The following is a 14,665-nucleotide window of genomic DNA, read 5'->3' as shown; positions in this document are numbered from 1 at the left end:
GAATGTCTATTTACCATCTAAGCTGTTGATAATGTCACAGAAACCTGGATGAAAGGACCACACAGATACCAGCTTGATTCAAAACTTTTGTGGTTTATAAGAAGTTTTTAATGGTCAATCACCACTCTTTCCTGTGGTGTGGTCTACATGATATTTTTATCTTCTTTATTTTTTGGATCATACACTAAAATGATCTTTCATGACGTATGGACGGAGTGGATGTAATTAAAATAGATCAAGGTGGGCCCTACATTTGGGGATTCACCTAAGCCGCGCCAAAAAAGGTTCCACGAATCAGAGATTAGATTCATTGAAATTTTTTGAAATTTAACCTAGCCACAGTTGGATTCGACAATTTAATCGGTTTAACTTGATTTAATTTCTGTAAAGTCTACAATTTCTAAATGCAAGCGTATCAAGCGTCATACGCATACGGAGTATCAAATAACTCCCCGTTATAGATGGATGGAGTGGCTTGCATTTCTCTCCGTCCCCTTTGAAAACAGGAAAAAAAGGCGGGAGAGAGAGGAGAGGAATGGGGACTCCGTCAACACGCCCTCTAACATGGTCGTGGAGTCCTCAACGTCGGGTGCTGTTTAGGCCGTATTTTCAGGAGAAAAGAGGAATATTCGGCCATTTTTATACTCCTCCTTCCCTTCTCTTTCCCTCCATTTTCTTCTCCCACAGGTACGTCTCTCTCTCCTCTCTCCTTTGTACTTCATATTCTCTTTCTTCCAATTCATTGATTTTTTCTTCTTCCTTCTATTCCATGCCAATCTCCAGCTGCTCGATATATAGGATTCTCTCTCTCTCTCTCTCTCTCTCTCTCTCTCTCTCTCCACTTTTGTCTATTGTCGATAGATTGACATCCTTTTATTCACATTTCTTGCATTTGGTTGCAACGAATATCATGAAATTTTGATGGTTAATCAGTGGACTCAGCTTTTTCCTCTAACCCAACCCCATCCACAGGGATTCTCTGTAGGCTGAAGCGCTGTGGGGCCCACTACTGACATCAACTCCGTCCAAAATTCAAGTGGGCCAGGCTACATGCAACGTAGGGATTGAACTCTCACCATTGAAAACTTTGTGGGGTCCGCCGTGATGTTTATATGCCATCCAAGCCGTTCATGATATTATTTCCACGAGGAGGAACAGAAAGCACAATACCATCCTAATCCAAAACTTATGTGGTCCCCCCATGAAGGCTTCAATAGTGGGCGTTCAATCCCTACTGTTTCCTGTGGTGTGGTCCACTTGATTTTTGGGTCTGCCTAATTTTGGCACATGAGCCAGCAAAACTGATGAACGGAGCAGATGTCACACAAACAATGTGGTGGGACCCACAAAGCTTCTTACAGGAAACTCGATTCCTTAATCGGTCGAATTTGGTTCAAAACATCATGAAACTTCATGATATTTGCTGCAACCAACCACACCCTTAACCTGTTTGTAAATAGGTTTAGCTATATATCACAGGCTCACATTTCTATAATCACAATCCCAATGCATGCCCTTCTTTGATTGAATTCTTGTGCTTTCAGTTATCTCGATAGCAGATGAAAATGGTCTTTATATATAAAAAAAAGGATCTGAAATGTTCACGGATTCAACAGCTTTTTGTCATTATCTTCAGCTGCTGGGAATGCTGCTACAAACTTACCTCCCTCTATAGCTACAATTTTGTACAGGTGGGACACAACTTTCAGGACTTAGGACCATTCATTTGTGGGGCACTGCTATGGATGAGTAATGTACCTGAAATTCCCCTCCATCAAACAAACCCAGGTGTCGATTAGTGGAACTTTTGCTATCATAAATTGATTTTTGGTTGCATCCATTCACAAGCCAACATCAGATGGCTGGGGTTGTCTGACAACGGATTTTCTGCTCCATGGCCCTGTTAGACATATATGATGGCCCAGCCATGTGTGGCGCATGTGACATGTGCAATCATATATGCCTAACAGGCCCATCCACAACAGAGTCTGCTACGTGAACGGTCTAGATCACTGAAAGGTTGCCCGGCCTAGTTGGAATGCCTGCCCGAATTAAAATTAGATTGGACCAAGCATCGGATATTTCCTTCTCTTAGAGTTCCAGAGTTTTTGTTTAGGTCTTGGATCAAAAAATGCATGAATTTTTTTAGGGTATCCCAGTGTTTCTGGTTTTTAATCTTTTTCGTTTTTTCGTTTCGTTTTTTTTTTTTTTGTTTTTTTGGCAATTCTATGTTTTTTGGCTCTAAGTTTAGCTGTTAGGAGTGCAGAGACATGTGCATTTTGTGGATCTGTTGTGCTTTCAGCTTTTGATGTTGCATGAGTTAGAATGAAGCTGTTTTGCAAGGGCTTCCATACTGGTATTGTCCCCATGAGTGCTTGAATCTCCTGCTCTTTGCTGTCTCTCAGGGTCACGGATCCTGACTCACATCATGTCTGGACGTCTTGATCGATTCTCAAGACCTGGTAATTATATGAACACCCTCAATTCCTTCTGTTTTCTTTGCTAAGCATTTCTTTTTGAGTTTGGTGGGCTGTGGTTCATCAATTCCTATTATAGTGCAAAATGGTATTCTATAAACTAATGCATACGATTCATGTGGAATTAAAAGATTGATTGTGAAAAGTTGTGCATATTCCTTATGATTAACATTAGAAGTTGTGCATATTGCCACTCTTCGGGCTATATTGTTAATAAGGTGTTTTCTATGATCAGGGAATGGGATTCCTAACCTGGGGGTTGGGGTGATGTACTTTAGGGCCTGTTTGGTTTTCCAATTACAATGATAATTGGCTGGAAATGGGTAATGATTACTTACCCCTGTAATTGTGGTGACATCACTTACATTTGTCTGCAATGATTGCATTATACCATTGTTGTTTTATAGGGGCATCACTGTAAAAATGGGCCTTTTGGTATGTAAAAATGTAATGATTACAATTTCCTCTACCTGTTTACTTGACATGTGTATACAACTCTCATTTTCTATGGTGTAACTCTCTTCGAACCAAACACCCTAAAAAGATAATGATTACTCATTTACTTTGAATTACACCGAAAATTGGAAAACCAAACACGCCTTTTGTTTCATGCCTTTTCTGTTTCTGTGTTTTGCCCTTATGAGCCTTTTTTAATATAGTTCATCCTTCAACCAAAAAAAGCAAAAAAAAAAAAAAAAGAAAGAAAAGAAAGAAAGAAGGAAAAGGAAAAGGAAAAAAGAAAAAGAAAGCAAAAGAAGAGAGAGAGAGAGAGAGAGAGAGAGAGAGAGAGAGAGAGAGAGAGAGAGAGAGAGAGAGAGAGAGAGAGAGAGAGAGAGAGAGAGAGAGAGAGAGAGAGTCTAAGCATACATTTATTAGGAAAAGGCTGTGGGTTCTGGCATTCTCAGGTTGTTGCGGGCGCACTAATGAGTGAAGTGGGATATTCACATTCCTAACTGGGCTAAAGACATTTCTTTCGGCCTCGAATAATAGGAGGAGATTGGAAGGGTACAATTTCATAGGCTTCTGGGAACATGAACTAATATGGTAACTAGCATTTCTTGGTATAACAAGATAATGATTTTAGCTTCCTCCACAGTGGCATCCTTCAATCTCATCTCAAGATAGTCAAATGAATTATCCACTCATCTAGCTACAAATGGGGCCCATCCCTTGCCAATGTATAGTTCACTCTTATCCACTGCCTTGAAGGACTAACTAATGTTTTGTTATCTCTCGATTTCTATCAATAAACACTACGGTTCTAATAAAAAGGGGTGACTGGTTTTCGGGATGACCTGGTCTCTTTATTAGTAAGTTTTTGTCAATAAACACTACGTTTCTAATGATGGACGAATTACAACCAACTTTATCAAATCTCATGATCTCAAAAATTCCAAGGCGAGAGTTTTTGGGACTGCCTCATGGGACCTCCTTCAATAAAGTCAATTCTGGCAGTGGGAGTACACCTTTCGTAGCGAGGGACATGGCTCTCTCTTTCAGGTGAGAACTAAGATGGCTCTTTTGTCTATTTTCTTCACCGGTCCAGTGCCTTTGGGATGCATGGTTAGTCTTCTCCAAGTGTTATTTTCCCTTTGTCCAGAATATCTTTTTTAAGGTCAAAATAATTCCTTCGAAAGGACAAGGGGGGCTTCCCTTTTAATCTTTTTGCCATTCTCCAATGCTTCACATATTATTGGAGTGCTCAAAGAATCCTCAAGGAGCTGCCAGCCTTTGATTTGTGAGGGAAGAATGATGGGGTTGAAGGGAACTCCAGAGCAACTTCTCATATACTGCGTTGAGTTCACATGGAGCAGGGTGCGACAGTCAGTAATTCTCATAGAATGGAATGGGCTGTTACAGGCACAGTACTGTGGCGAGATCTTGAAATGCCTATCTGTCATTGAAATGAAAAGAAAAAGAAGACAAAGATTTATATAGTATATCTAATTCGTGGAAAATGTTTCATTTATTCTGATGATTTATCAACTTTGCTGGCTGTCTTGATGTAGTAGCCATTTCCATTCATTTTGTTTGTAAACTGATGCTATAAAATAGTAAATATGCTAAGGTTTCTTCAGTCCTCTTATTTTGATGGTTAGTGTTTGAAGATTCCTTCCTTGTATATTACTTGTTTTCAGGTCTAGATGGATCCTCTCACCATGGAAGATCTGATGTTGAGAACTCTGAGGATGAAAGGAGGACTAGGATGGGATCTCTGAAGAAGAAAGCGATCAATGCCTCCTCGAAGTTCAGGCATTCTTTGACAAAGAAGGGTAGGAGAAGCAGTAGGGTTATGTCTGTTTCTATTGAGGATGTACACGATGCCGAGGAATTACAGGCTGTTGATGCATTCCGTCAAGCACTTATTTTGGAAGAATTACTACCCTCGAGGCATGATGAATATCATATGATGCTGAGGTTGGTTTCTCACCTTTTGTCCCATCATTTGCTTGGTGTCCATAGATATAGATGCAGAACTGTAGATGCGTAAATGTCGATATCATTTGGCAGTTAATTGGCATGGTTTCAATGAAGGATGAAAACAACAATTCTAACCATCCATTAGAAATAGCCGTAAGATGCAACTGCTCCACAGTTTTTCAATTGAAAAGATCTGAAAATGTGATTCCTGTTGCAACATACCTGTTATCAGCCTATTAATTAGTCCTCAGATGATGCAGATTTTTGAAGGCCAGGAAATTCGATATCGAGAAATCAAAGCAAATGTGGTCCGAAATGCTTCAGTGGAGGAAGGAATTTGGCGCTGACACAATTATGGAGGTAATAATGATTTCCACTGTTGGAGATATGCATACACCAGTTTCTTGTATCTGGATTGCTTTTGTTGTATCATCCTATTCTTCCTTCAATATTTTGAAAACTGGCATGCATTTGAAACTTGTTTACAATTATAAATCCTTAAAGGAGCATCTCATGTCACTGCAATGAATGCCCTGAAGGAATTCCAAGCGCAACAAAGAGTAAGTGAGAGTTTAATACAATACTTTCATTTAGATAGAGGGATAGGTACATGCCTTTCATGGTATTCACCATCGTATACAGTGGTGTGAGTTCACAATCGACTTTATAGTCATGCAAACTAAGCCTCCTGGTGCATGACTTGATTTTATTCTCTCAATTGGACCAGCTTTCAAAAATTTTAGTCAGACATACCAAACTAAATTCTTGCCAATGCTGAAGTAATAAGTGTCTAAATTAAGTTCATAGCTTCAATAATTTGAACATTATAACCGGAAAGATGACTGCTGGTCATTGCTTAAAAGCCGTAATCAGTTTTCAAGTGCTGTGAAATTGGTCCTTCCATTGTGATGGTTCTGATTCTCACTTTGGGATAAAAAAAGGCAGGGGCATTTTGCTCCTCTTGCAGGCAGATGGACAAGAGCTCTGAGTGGACTTTATAATTTCTTGCTATAATAAATAGCACCATTTTGTCCATTTTTATCAGTACCTCCTTATTAATAGAGGGAGGGAATATAAGGTAAATATGTGAGAAATTCAGTGATGGAAAGCCAAGTTATCAATCACCGCTAGTTGTATCCTGCTATTTGATTGATGTGTTTGACCCCTCTCTTCTTCAAAGATTGTTCCATTGGTAGATTGCTCATTCTTTCTTCTATTATTCTGTAAGGATTTTGAATTCCAAGAAATCGATGAAGTCCGACAACACTACCCCCAAGGTAATCATGGGGTTGATAAGGACGGAAGGCCTGTTTACATCGAGTCATTGGGCAAAGTTGATGCTGTTAAGTTGATGCAAGCTACAACCATGGATCGCTATGTTCAATACCACGTGCAGGAGTTTGAGAAGACCTTTGCCCTCAAGTTTCCAGCATGTTCAATTGCCGCAAAACGACACATTGATCAAAGCACAACGATTCTGGATGTGCAGGGAGTGGTATGTGTAGATTTTGCTTCTTCTTCTTCTTCTTTTCTTTTTTCTTTTTTTGCATTTATTCAAGGGAAATTGTCATGAAAACCTCATTTTTTAAAAAAGAAAAAGCATCAATCTGCCATGTAGTTAATGAATCAAGAAATGTATGTGATGTGAATTGGTGATACAGGGACTTAAAAATTTTACTAAAGCTGCAAGGGAACTTGTTCTTCGTCTACAGAAGGTTGATGGCAGTAATTATCCTGAGGTATTTCTTTTATCTTTATTAATCATAACTAATACATAATAAATTCTTGTTTGGCCATGGATTACAGGTAACACATTCTTCATGACATAATATGGGTTTGCTCTTTGTACTGCAGACCTTGTGCCGCATGTTCATCATCAATGCGGGTCCTGGCTTTAGAATGCTATGGAACACCATTAAGGGCTTCCTTGACCCACAAACTGCAGCAAAGATCCATGTATGCCTTTTATTTTAATCATTTCGTGTATAAAAATTGCTGGTTTTAACACAAAATCTACATGACTGATGACATGTTTTGTTCTTCAGGTTCTTGGGAACAAGTACCAAAGCAAGTTGCTTGAAATAATTGATGCCAAGTGAGTCTTCTTGCTGAGAGGAATGTGCCATTTTTTGGGTTATGTTATCTCATCTATGGCATGAATCATTGTTATCTTTTTATTGACTTGAATACTTTAAAACTTGGACTCTACCCATCATCTGCTTTGAAATTCTCTAAGTTCATCTTGACTGAGTCAGTGAAAAATAATTGTTCATATAAGAAAACTGGCTGACTTGATGACCAATTTGGCAATTTCCTGACGGTTTCAGTCTGATACTGACCTAATTTCGTATTGGTGGAGAATAAAAAAAATTACCAGGCAAGTTGCACTCTGAAACCAAACTGAGTCGGACTGGTTCTGACTGAGTCAGAACAAGTTGGGCGAGTCGTACTGGTTTCAGTCTCTGCAACGTTGGGCCAAAAGGAGTCAACACAGCTATGTTTCGGGGGATTGGCGAGTTTCAGAATAGTGGCCCAAATATAACGAAGAATCTGAGAAGCCTGTAATACTGTCATCATCATCATCATCTAATCCTCATCCCAACTAATTGGGTCAGCAAAAGTCTGTTATGCTATATATTATGAAATTCAAAAGGAAAACCTATGGTCCGTTTGAACTTTATTTGAGTCTCATAGCAGATCTTATTTGCATTGGGTTGTGCTAGTGAATTGCCAGAGTTCTTGGGCGGTACTTGTACATGTGCAGATCATGGTGGTTGCATGAAGTCGGATAAAGGTCCATGGAAGAATCCTGAAATTTTGAAGGTTCCAAGTTGTTGTTTATTTTTTCGCTGCAATCATTTTTGTTTACTATATTTGTTGTGCTTACTGTTATAATGCAATACTAATTGATAAATGATGTTTTGATGCGTAGAGAGTTCACAACGGCGAGGCAAAATGTGGGAGGAAAACCACGACCGTTGATGAGAAGATGATTTCTGAGGATGATATTGTGCATCCAAAGGTATAACTTGATTTTTTACTCATTAAATCTGCTCTTTTTCTTTCATTTCTTGGCCAGCATTCTTAAGGATGCCAAATTTCGAATTTCTTCGAAATTGATGAGCTTTTGGAGTTTTCTTGTTCTGATGAGTACCGCATTTTCTGTTATTATTTTTTACATGAAGGGTCGTGGATCTTTCAAAGGAGAAACGGTTCTGGAGGCAGATGAGAAGAGATCGCACTCTCCCAGGATTCATCGGGAATTTATAGCTCATCCTCAACTGTCTCCTGTTCGTGAAGAAGTAGGTTTTGGGGTTTTCCTTTTTCAGAAGTTATTGGAAGGCATTTCTTAATAATAGTATTTTGGTTTATGTAGTTTCCAATGTCATGGAACCCATGGTAGGGCTGTCAAAAGGAGTGCCTAGGGTTGGTTTAGGCCTGGATTTTGAACTAGCAGTACTGGGCCTATTCAAAATATCGATTTTGTGTGGCACGGATCCAGACCACTGCCAGCCCCAATCTATGGAAGCAGTGATTTTTTTATTTTTTATTTTTTATTTTATTTATTTTTTTTGCTTCATGAAATGTCCAGGAAATATTATTTTGCATTTTTTCTGTTTGGGTTATTAGAAAATGCATGCGCATCTAATTCTACTTGTTGATTTTCTTCTGTCAAGTATAGCCTATAGGGATGCAAGCATTGTTTCTAATCTCCCTCATTCTCCCTTTTTCTTTGTAATATACTGGCAGGTTCCAATTGCCCCTAGTGCCTATGACTATGAAGATTATATCCCAATGGTCGATAAGGCTGTGGATGCCACTTGGAATAAAACAATTCAAGATGAGAAACTCGACTCCCTTAAAGGTCTGCAGTTATTTCGATCTTTTGTTTTCTGACTGATAAAAATTCAAATCTTAAAGGGAGACTTCTAACATACATTCAGATTTTTAAGGAAAGAAACAATGAAAGCTAAACAAGTGTATTTTCAGAAAGAGAAAGATGTCTCCCTCAGTTTCCATTTCTCGAAAGATTGATAGATTGCTTGGTTCATGAAAATGAATAACACAATGTTGTCAATGACAATACAAAGTCTGTTGAAAAGACGTAGGGTCTTGAACTTTCGTTTTTTGATTGTTAACCTGGACTCAAACCTGAGATCTGAGTATTGAACTGCAGGCTGTTTACCACTGAGCTATGTGTTAGAACTCTTTTAGCTATGAGAAATGCTAAAGAGGCTCACACGAGCTTCTAACCCTTTCCACTCGCCACACGATTAGTGAAATGATTCACCTAGAAGGTCTGACCATAATGGGCCACATGTTCAAAATCTTACACATCAGAGATCACAGTCTGTATGAACTCAGAAACAACAGTGCAGGAAGCAGTATGTAACTTGTGGATGGTGAGGTGAGATTTTGTGGGTCATACTCATACAAGATCGCACCATCTAGGTGAATAGTGTGGATCATTGCTTGGTGGAGAAAGAATAATACAATTGTGCCAGACCAAGCACTTGTCCTGTGTAGTGATAATTCGTCATTAATGTGACCCTTGTTCATGGGATTTTTTGTGTTAAAAAGATCAAGTGTGTATGTGTGTGTTCATTTTCAATGTGATTTTTCCGTCATTTTGAGTTGCTTGTAAATCGCTTTACATTCTGTTGGTGCTGCAGGTGAATTATGTCCACCAGAAACCTACAAATCTCCTGACGGGGTAAGCACCCAGATCTTTTCTGGGGTCATGACCTTCGTCATGGGCATTGCCACTGTTCTACGAGTCACACGTGGCATTCCAAAGAAGCTTACTAATGATTATGGAAATCCTCTTTATGGTGCTGAGTCAATGCTGAAGGGCAAGGTGAATCAGCATCAGTTACCTGCCCCAGCTGTTTCTGCTGCTGAATTTTCTGCTGTTGTGAAGCGCCTGAGACAGATGGAAGAGCAGGCGAGTATTCTCAGCATGCAACCTGCACGGATGCCTATTGACAAGGAGGAAATGCTGAATGCTGCTGTAACCCGTGTTAATGCACTGGAAGCAGAGCTGGCAGCGACCAAGAAGGTAAGAGAAATGATTATCAATGTCTCATGAATGCAGTAGTGTCAAGGCTTCTGTTTACACTGAATACCATTTGTTTAGCAGATGCAAATTGGCTTTCAAATTAGGGCAGCATCTTGGGACCTGAACCCAACTAACCCAACCGAATTCAAGTTGGGTCAGGTTGTCAGGGTCCTCAGGTCATGTTAGGGTTGGAAAATTCGAACCCAATTTGAAATCAAGTTGGGCTCCGGTTTAGCGAATTCGTGTCAGGTTAGGTTGGGTTGGGAATAATCACAAGTATTTGGGTGGGGTTGGGTCCGTTTAGGTTGCATATAGAGGAATTCGGGTTGGGAACCCTGGGCTGGAATTCAGGTTGGGTTGGGTGCTCTTGAGGTCATGTTGGGCTCGGGTTGATCCTCAACCCAACCCGCCGGAGTTGCACCCGTCTTTCAAATAGTGAGGATTTATAGTCCTGATGTAGCAGGCTGTGAATAGTTTCCTGATGCATCCAATCTAGGGCTTTCAATGGGCCGGTCCTTGGCCTAGCAAACGCGAAATTTAAAAAACGTGTGGCCTGGGCAGTTCAAAATCCGGGCCTAAGACAACCCTAGGCCTTTTCTGTTGACAGCCCTATTCCAGTGCGTACAATTGCAGAACAATTTTCATGTACAGGCCTCACTGTGGATGGGGGATGGAAATATCTTCACATATTGGAAGAGACTGCCCATCTGATATTGGGGACCACTGCTTTATTTTTCTCTTAACCATCTATTTGTGTGCCATTGCCACCTATCAAAGGGGTCAGGAACTTTTGTTGGGAAACCACACACCTTTCCCTTCTACGTGCAAATCAATGGGATTAACAATGTAGAATATTTAATGGATGATAATCACTTCCAATACAAGCAAATAAATCATTAAACATGTAGGATGCAAGAGATAGTGAGATTTTTTACATGGAAGACCCTCCGATGTGAAGGGAAAAACCATGGGACCTAGTCCAGCACAAATCCACTATAATAGAAATAATGGAAGTACAATCATCAAGAGACTAACCTTTCTTGTATATTCAAATACATCAACTAAAGGTGGATTACAAGCAGTAATGTAAGAAAAGAGTTCTCTCACCAACTAGGGACGCCTAACACAACCCTTGGAGAAGACAATCGAAAAAACTGGCATCGTGGATGGACCCTCACAAACCTGGAGATGAAAACCCCTATTGTAATCAACAAGAAGCTTGAAGAAAGAAGACACCTTGCCCCTCTTCCTCCATAAACCCTTCTCTCTCTCTCTCTCTCTCTCTCTCTCTCTCTCTCTCTCTCTCTCTAAGAAAGAAAACCCTGTTTGTGTTGCAAGAAGTCTCTCTAGGCAAAAGCCCCTTTTCTCTCCTTTTAGTTTGCATGGCCAAAAGACCAAAGTGATCCCACACACATGTGGTCTAACAAGACTACTTAAGCCCACACATGTGGGTCCCACCTCCACATGAGGGACCCCCACCCTAACAACTTCCAATGTATAAGATTTTTGTTGCAGCAAGCATCCACTGTGTGGCGGTTTAGATCTCTGAATTGTGGGCTACATTTATAAGAATGGTGTAGTGGGACCCTATTCATGTCCTAATCATCAGGAGCCTCCAATTCCTTGCACACTCAAGTGTTTACATGGTCTTTGATGTTTGTGTAGGCGCATGCTTCATGCATGTGTGGGTTGCGTGTGCGTCCACAATTGCTTGCGTATGTGTCAAAATGGTGGGTTTTTCTGAAGTCACCATGTTCACCTCATCATGGGTTTTCTGAATTTGCTATTTGCACCTTGTATCTGGGTGGCATTGATGCATGTCCATGTCCAAGTTTCACACATGCTATGCATTCCCTTTATATTGGAGAGAATGTTAATAGTTTCAAAGATTATATGACATCAGTTTTTCATTTCATGTATGTGTTCTTTAAATCTTTCTGGCAATTATTTGGGAATTTAGATTCATTATATATTGTTTAAATTGCTCTTGTTTGTGCAGGCTATGGAGGATGCACTTGTACGACAGGAGGAGATTCTTGCCTACCTTGATAAGAAGAAGAAGAAGAAGAAGAATAAGATGGTATTTTTTTTGGAGGAAATAACATTCCTTTGGAACAAACCTTCTAGACTCAAAAAATCAACTTGAACTTGATCGGGGTTCCAATTAATACTCAGTCAGCTATTTGTTTAAGTTTTTGAATCTAAAAGACCCATGATATAATTTGTTCTTTTCCTTTATTGACTTTTCAAGTATTTGTCCTAGCTTTTTGAGTCCTTGATCGGGTCTTACGAGCATAGTTCTAAAACTTGCAGACTGAACTCGGAACACGGCCAAGTCAACTTGACTTGGCCAATATTTCGAGCCAACTCCTTGGGAAACTCTGACCTGCCTACCGCTAAATACACAGTGATTTGTTGCTAGATTTCTTATTTTATAATACTTATAATTAATTAAACTATTTTAAATATGGATTTTGGTAATGACCCCACCTTAATGGGGACATGGGCAATGCCCCCAAAGCTTTTAATGGACACATGGGAGCACCAATCATCAATTTGAACAGACCATTCTTTCATACAACCAACCATGTGAAAAAATCATGCCATAGGAATGATCCCAAGCATCTGATCAATAACTTGGAAAATGGTCAGTCAAGATTGAGCAGATAAACAAAATACCAATTGTCATCTTGAACCATCTATTTGATAGATCCTACTTTTTATAAGTTATGATTCCAAAGTAGCACTTGGTTGGATGATTCTAAAAAACACTCAGTTGTAATAAATTGGCTTCATTGATGGAGTCGGGATCATCTAATTAGTATGATTTTTGTACCATGGCTTGCTCCTAATGGTGCTATCGAATGAACTGTTCCGATTGATCGGTGGGCGTTCATTTCTCATTCGAAAACTTTGGGTACATTGCTAATGTCCCATGAGGGTGGGGATGTTAGCAAAACCCTATAAATATTCTTTATAATAATAAATATAACGATTTGTAATTATTAAATTTTTAGTCGGGCCGGTCGAGTCTTTAAGTTGACCCACCCAAATGAACATCGAGTTGTGTTGAGTTTTCAGGTTTTTAAACTTTGTTTTGAGTGCCTGAGTGATATAGATTGCCGAGTACTTGTTCAAATCTTCTTGTGCATCTCAGCTCAGCTGTTTCCATCTCTAATCTACATGAATATTGAGAAAAAAAGAAAGAAAAATGTTAAATTCAATTTTCAGTTTCTCAGTTGAGTTGAAGAGGAACAGAAGGTTTTTGTAAATATGGAGTTTGGGTGTGGTACTTGCTGGCCTGCCCTGAATTGCATTTCAGTCCTTTGCCATCTCCCAAATAAATCCTTATTGAGAGGGTTCCGTTGGTTCCGATCTTCTCTCTCCTTATTTTGTGCAAGATGCTAGCTACTCATCACATGGGCCCACCATGGAGGTGTCCGTATAAAAAAATCAGGTCAATTTGAAAATCCTTGCCATTGAATAAGAGGTTCAAGGTGGATGGTTAAATAAAATTAACCAGTGCTCATATCATAGTTAATGATCAAATTCGGCATTAGGAAATGCCTGATTTTTTGGATATGTTCACAGTCATGGTGGGCTGATGTCCCACCTCATGAGCAGCTTAGATCTTGCATTCATGCGCCAAATAAATATTAGCATCCCTTCATTAAATATACCTCTCCCTCTCACTTAATATTTCTTCCTACTTACAACGTCCATGTCTGATTGCATGATTGCAGAATCCTTTCTGCTGGTGAACAGATACAAGGCCCCTGACTGATGGAAGTTGCATTGACAGAAGTGAATTTGGCGGACCTAATCACAATTTTTAGTTCTCCGAACTCATCTAAATGTACTTTTTGCTGTGTTTGTATTGCCAAAATGATCCTAGGTTTGGGTTTATAATATACAACTTGCCCTTCATTCATCCTCCTACAATAAATAAATAAATAAATATCTCAAATTTACTTATGGTCCTAAAAGAATTTTGTAAACCATTCTAATACAAAATCTAAATTGTAATGCATCGTGATTTCTTTTCAGGGCATGTTTGGATTCTCTATTGAATTTCATTGCAGTTGCAGGTCTAACAAAGTGGAAATAATCAAATTGTAGTTTCTTTCCAGACACTCTTATTGGTGTCTTGGACTCGACTTTGTAATTACTTTCTACTTTAGTTGGATTGGAAGAAACATGAATGAATTGAGGGCTCTTTCTCAATATGAATATCAGTTGACTTTATTAGTTTTGTGATCAGTCTTTTAAATAGCAAATACTGTGTAGCATAAGCTGCATAGCATGTGGTGCAAGTTACATGAAAAACCTCCTTATTCTAACCAAATGACTTTTATTTATTTGATGCAGCAATGGTGCATGTAGGACCCACCTTATCTGGAGGCCCCATCAAGGGGTGGCATGCTTCCGTGAAAAGGTGGGACCACATTAGCCACTCTTCCTTTTCACAGCCCTAGTACTGTCTGCCAGATGATCCTAGCCGTCTGATCGGTGGCTAGCAAATGATAATTCTAGCCAATGGTCAGTATTTAGGATAGTTGTATTTCTTTGGTAGGGCTGGGAGCATGGTGAAAAGACTCAGTAACTCGGACTGCCTCAGATGGTCCTGGGTTGAGTCGGGACTCACCGAGGTTGGACTGAATTGGCCGATCCATTTGGGTCAGGGTGACTCAGTGGTATCAAACTGGAT

General features: G+C 39.6%; 1 protein-coding gene across 2 annotated transcripts; it reads left to right on the top strand.

Annotated features, from left to right (window-relative positions):
* The first annotated feature begins 514 nt into the window (after nt 1–514).
* Nucleotides 515–14,163, top strand: LOC131237928 (phosphatidylinositol/phosphatidylcholine transfer protein SFH12-like). 2 transcript variants are annotated; one of them, XM_058236002.1, is made up of 15 exons: nt 515–687; nt 2,406–2,462; nt 4,616–4,895; nt 5,159–5,258; nt 6,127–6,393; nt 6,560–6,637; nt 6,753–6,854; nt 6,944–6,993; nt 7,622–7,721; nt 7,831–7,920; nt 8,084–8,200; nt 8,649–8,763; nt 9,572–9,957; nt 11,957–12,037; nt 13,701–14,163. In XM_058236002.1, exons 2-15 carry the CDS (start codon nt 2,429–2,431, stop codon nt 13,716–13,718), a joined length of 1,818 nt encoding a protein of 605 aa, XP_058091985.1. In that variant the 5' UTR covers nt 515–687; nt 2,406–2,428; the 3' UTR covers nt 13,719–14,163. The 2 variants fall into 2 exon arrangements, with proteins under 2 accessions (XP_058091985.1, XP_058091986.1); XM_058236003.1 differs by lacking the exons at nt 515–687; nt 2,406–2,462 and having other exon boundaries at nt 4,766–4,895; nt 5,150–5,258.
* Nucleotides 14,164–14,665: the final 502 nt, after the last annotated feature.

The sequence above is a fragment of the Magnolia sinica genome, chromosome 2, assembly GCF_029962835.1.
Source record: "Magnolia sinica isolate HGM2019 chromosome 2, MsV1, whole genome shotgun sequence".
Taxonomy (NCBI): domain Eukaryota; kingdom Viridiplantae; phylum Streptophyta; class Magnoliopsida; order Magnoliales; family Magnoliaceae; genus Magnolia; species Magnolia sinica.
Note: the sequence above shows the minus strand (reverse complement) of the source record. Positions and strands in the feature narration are given on the sequence as shown.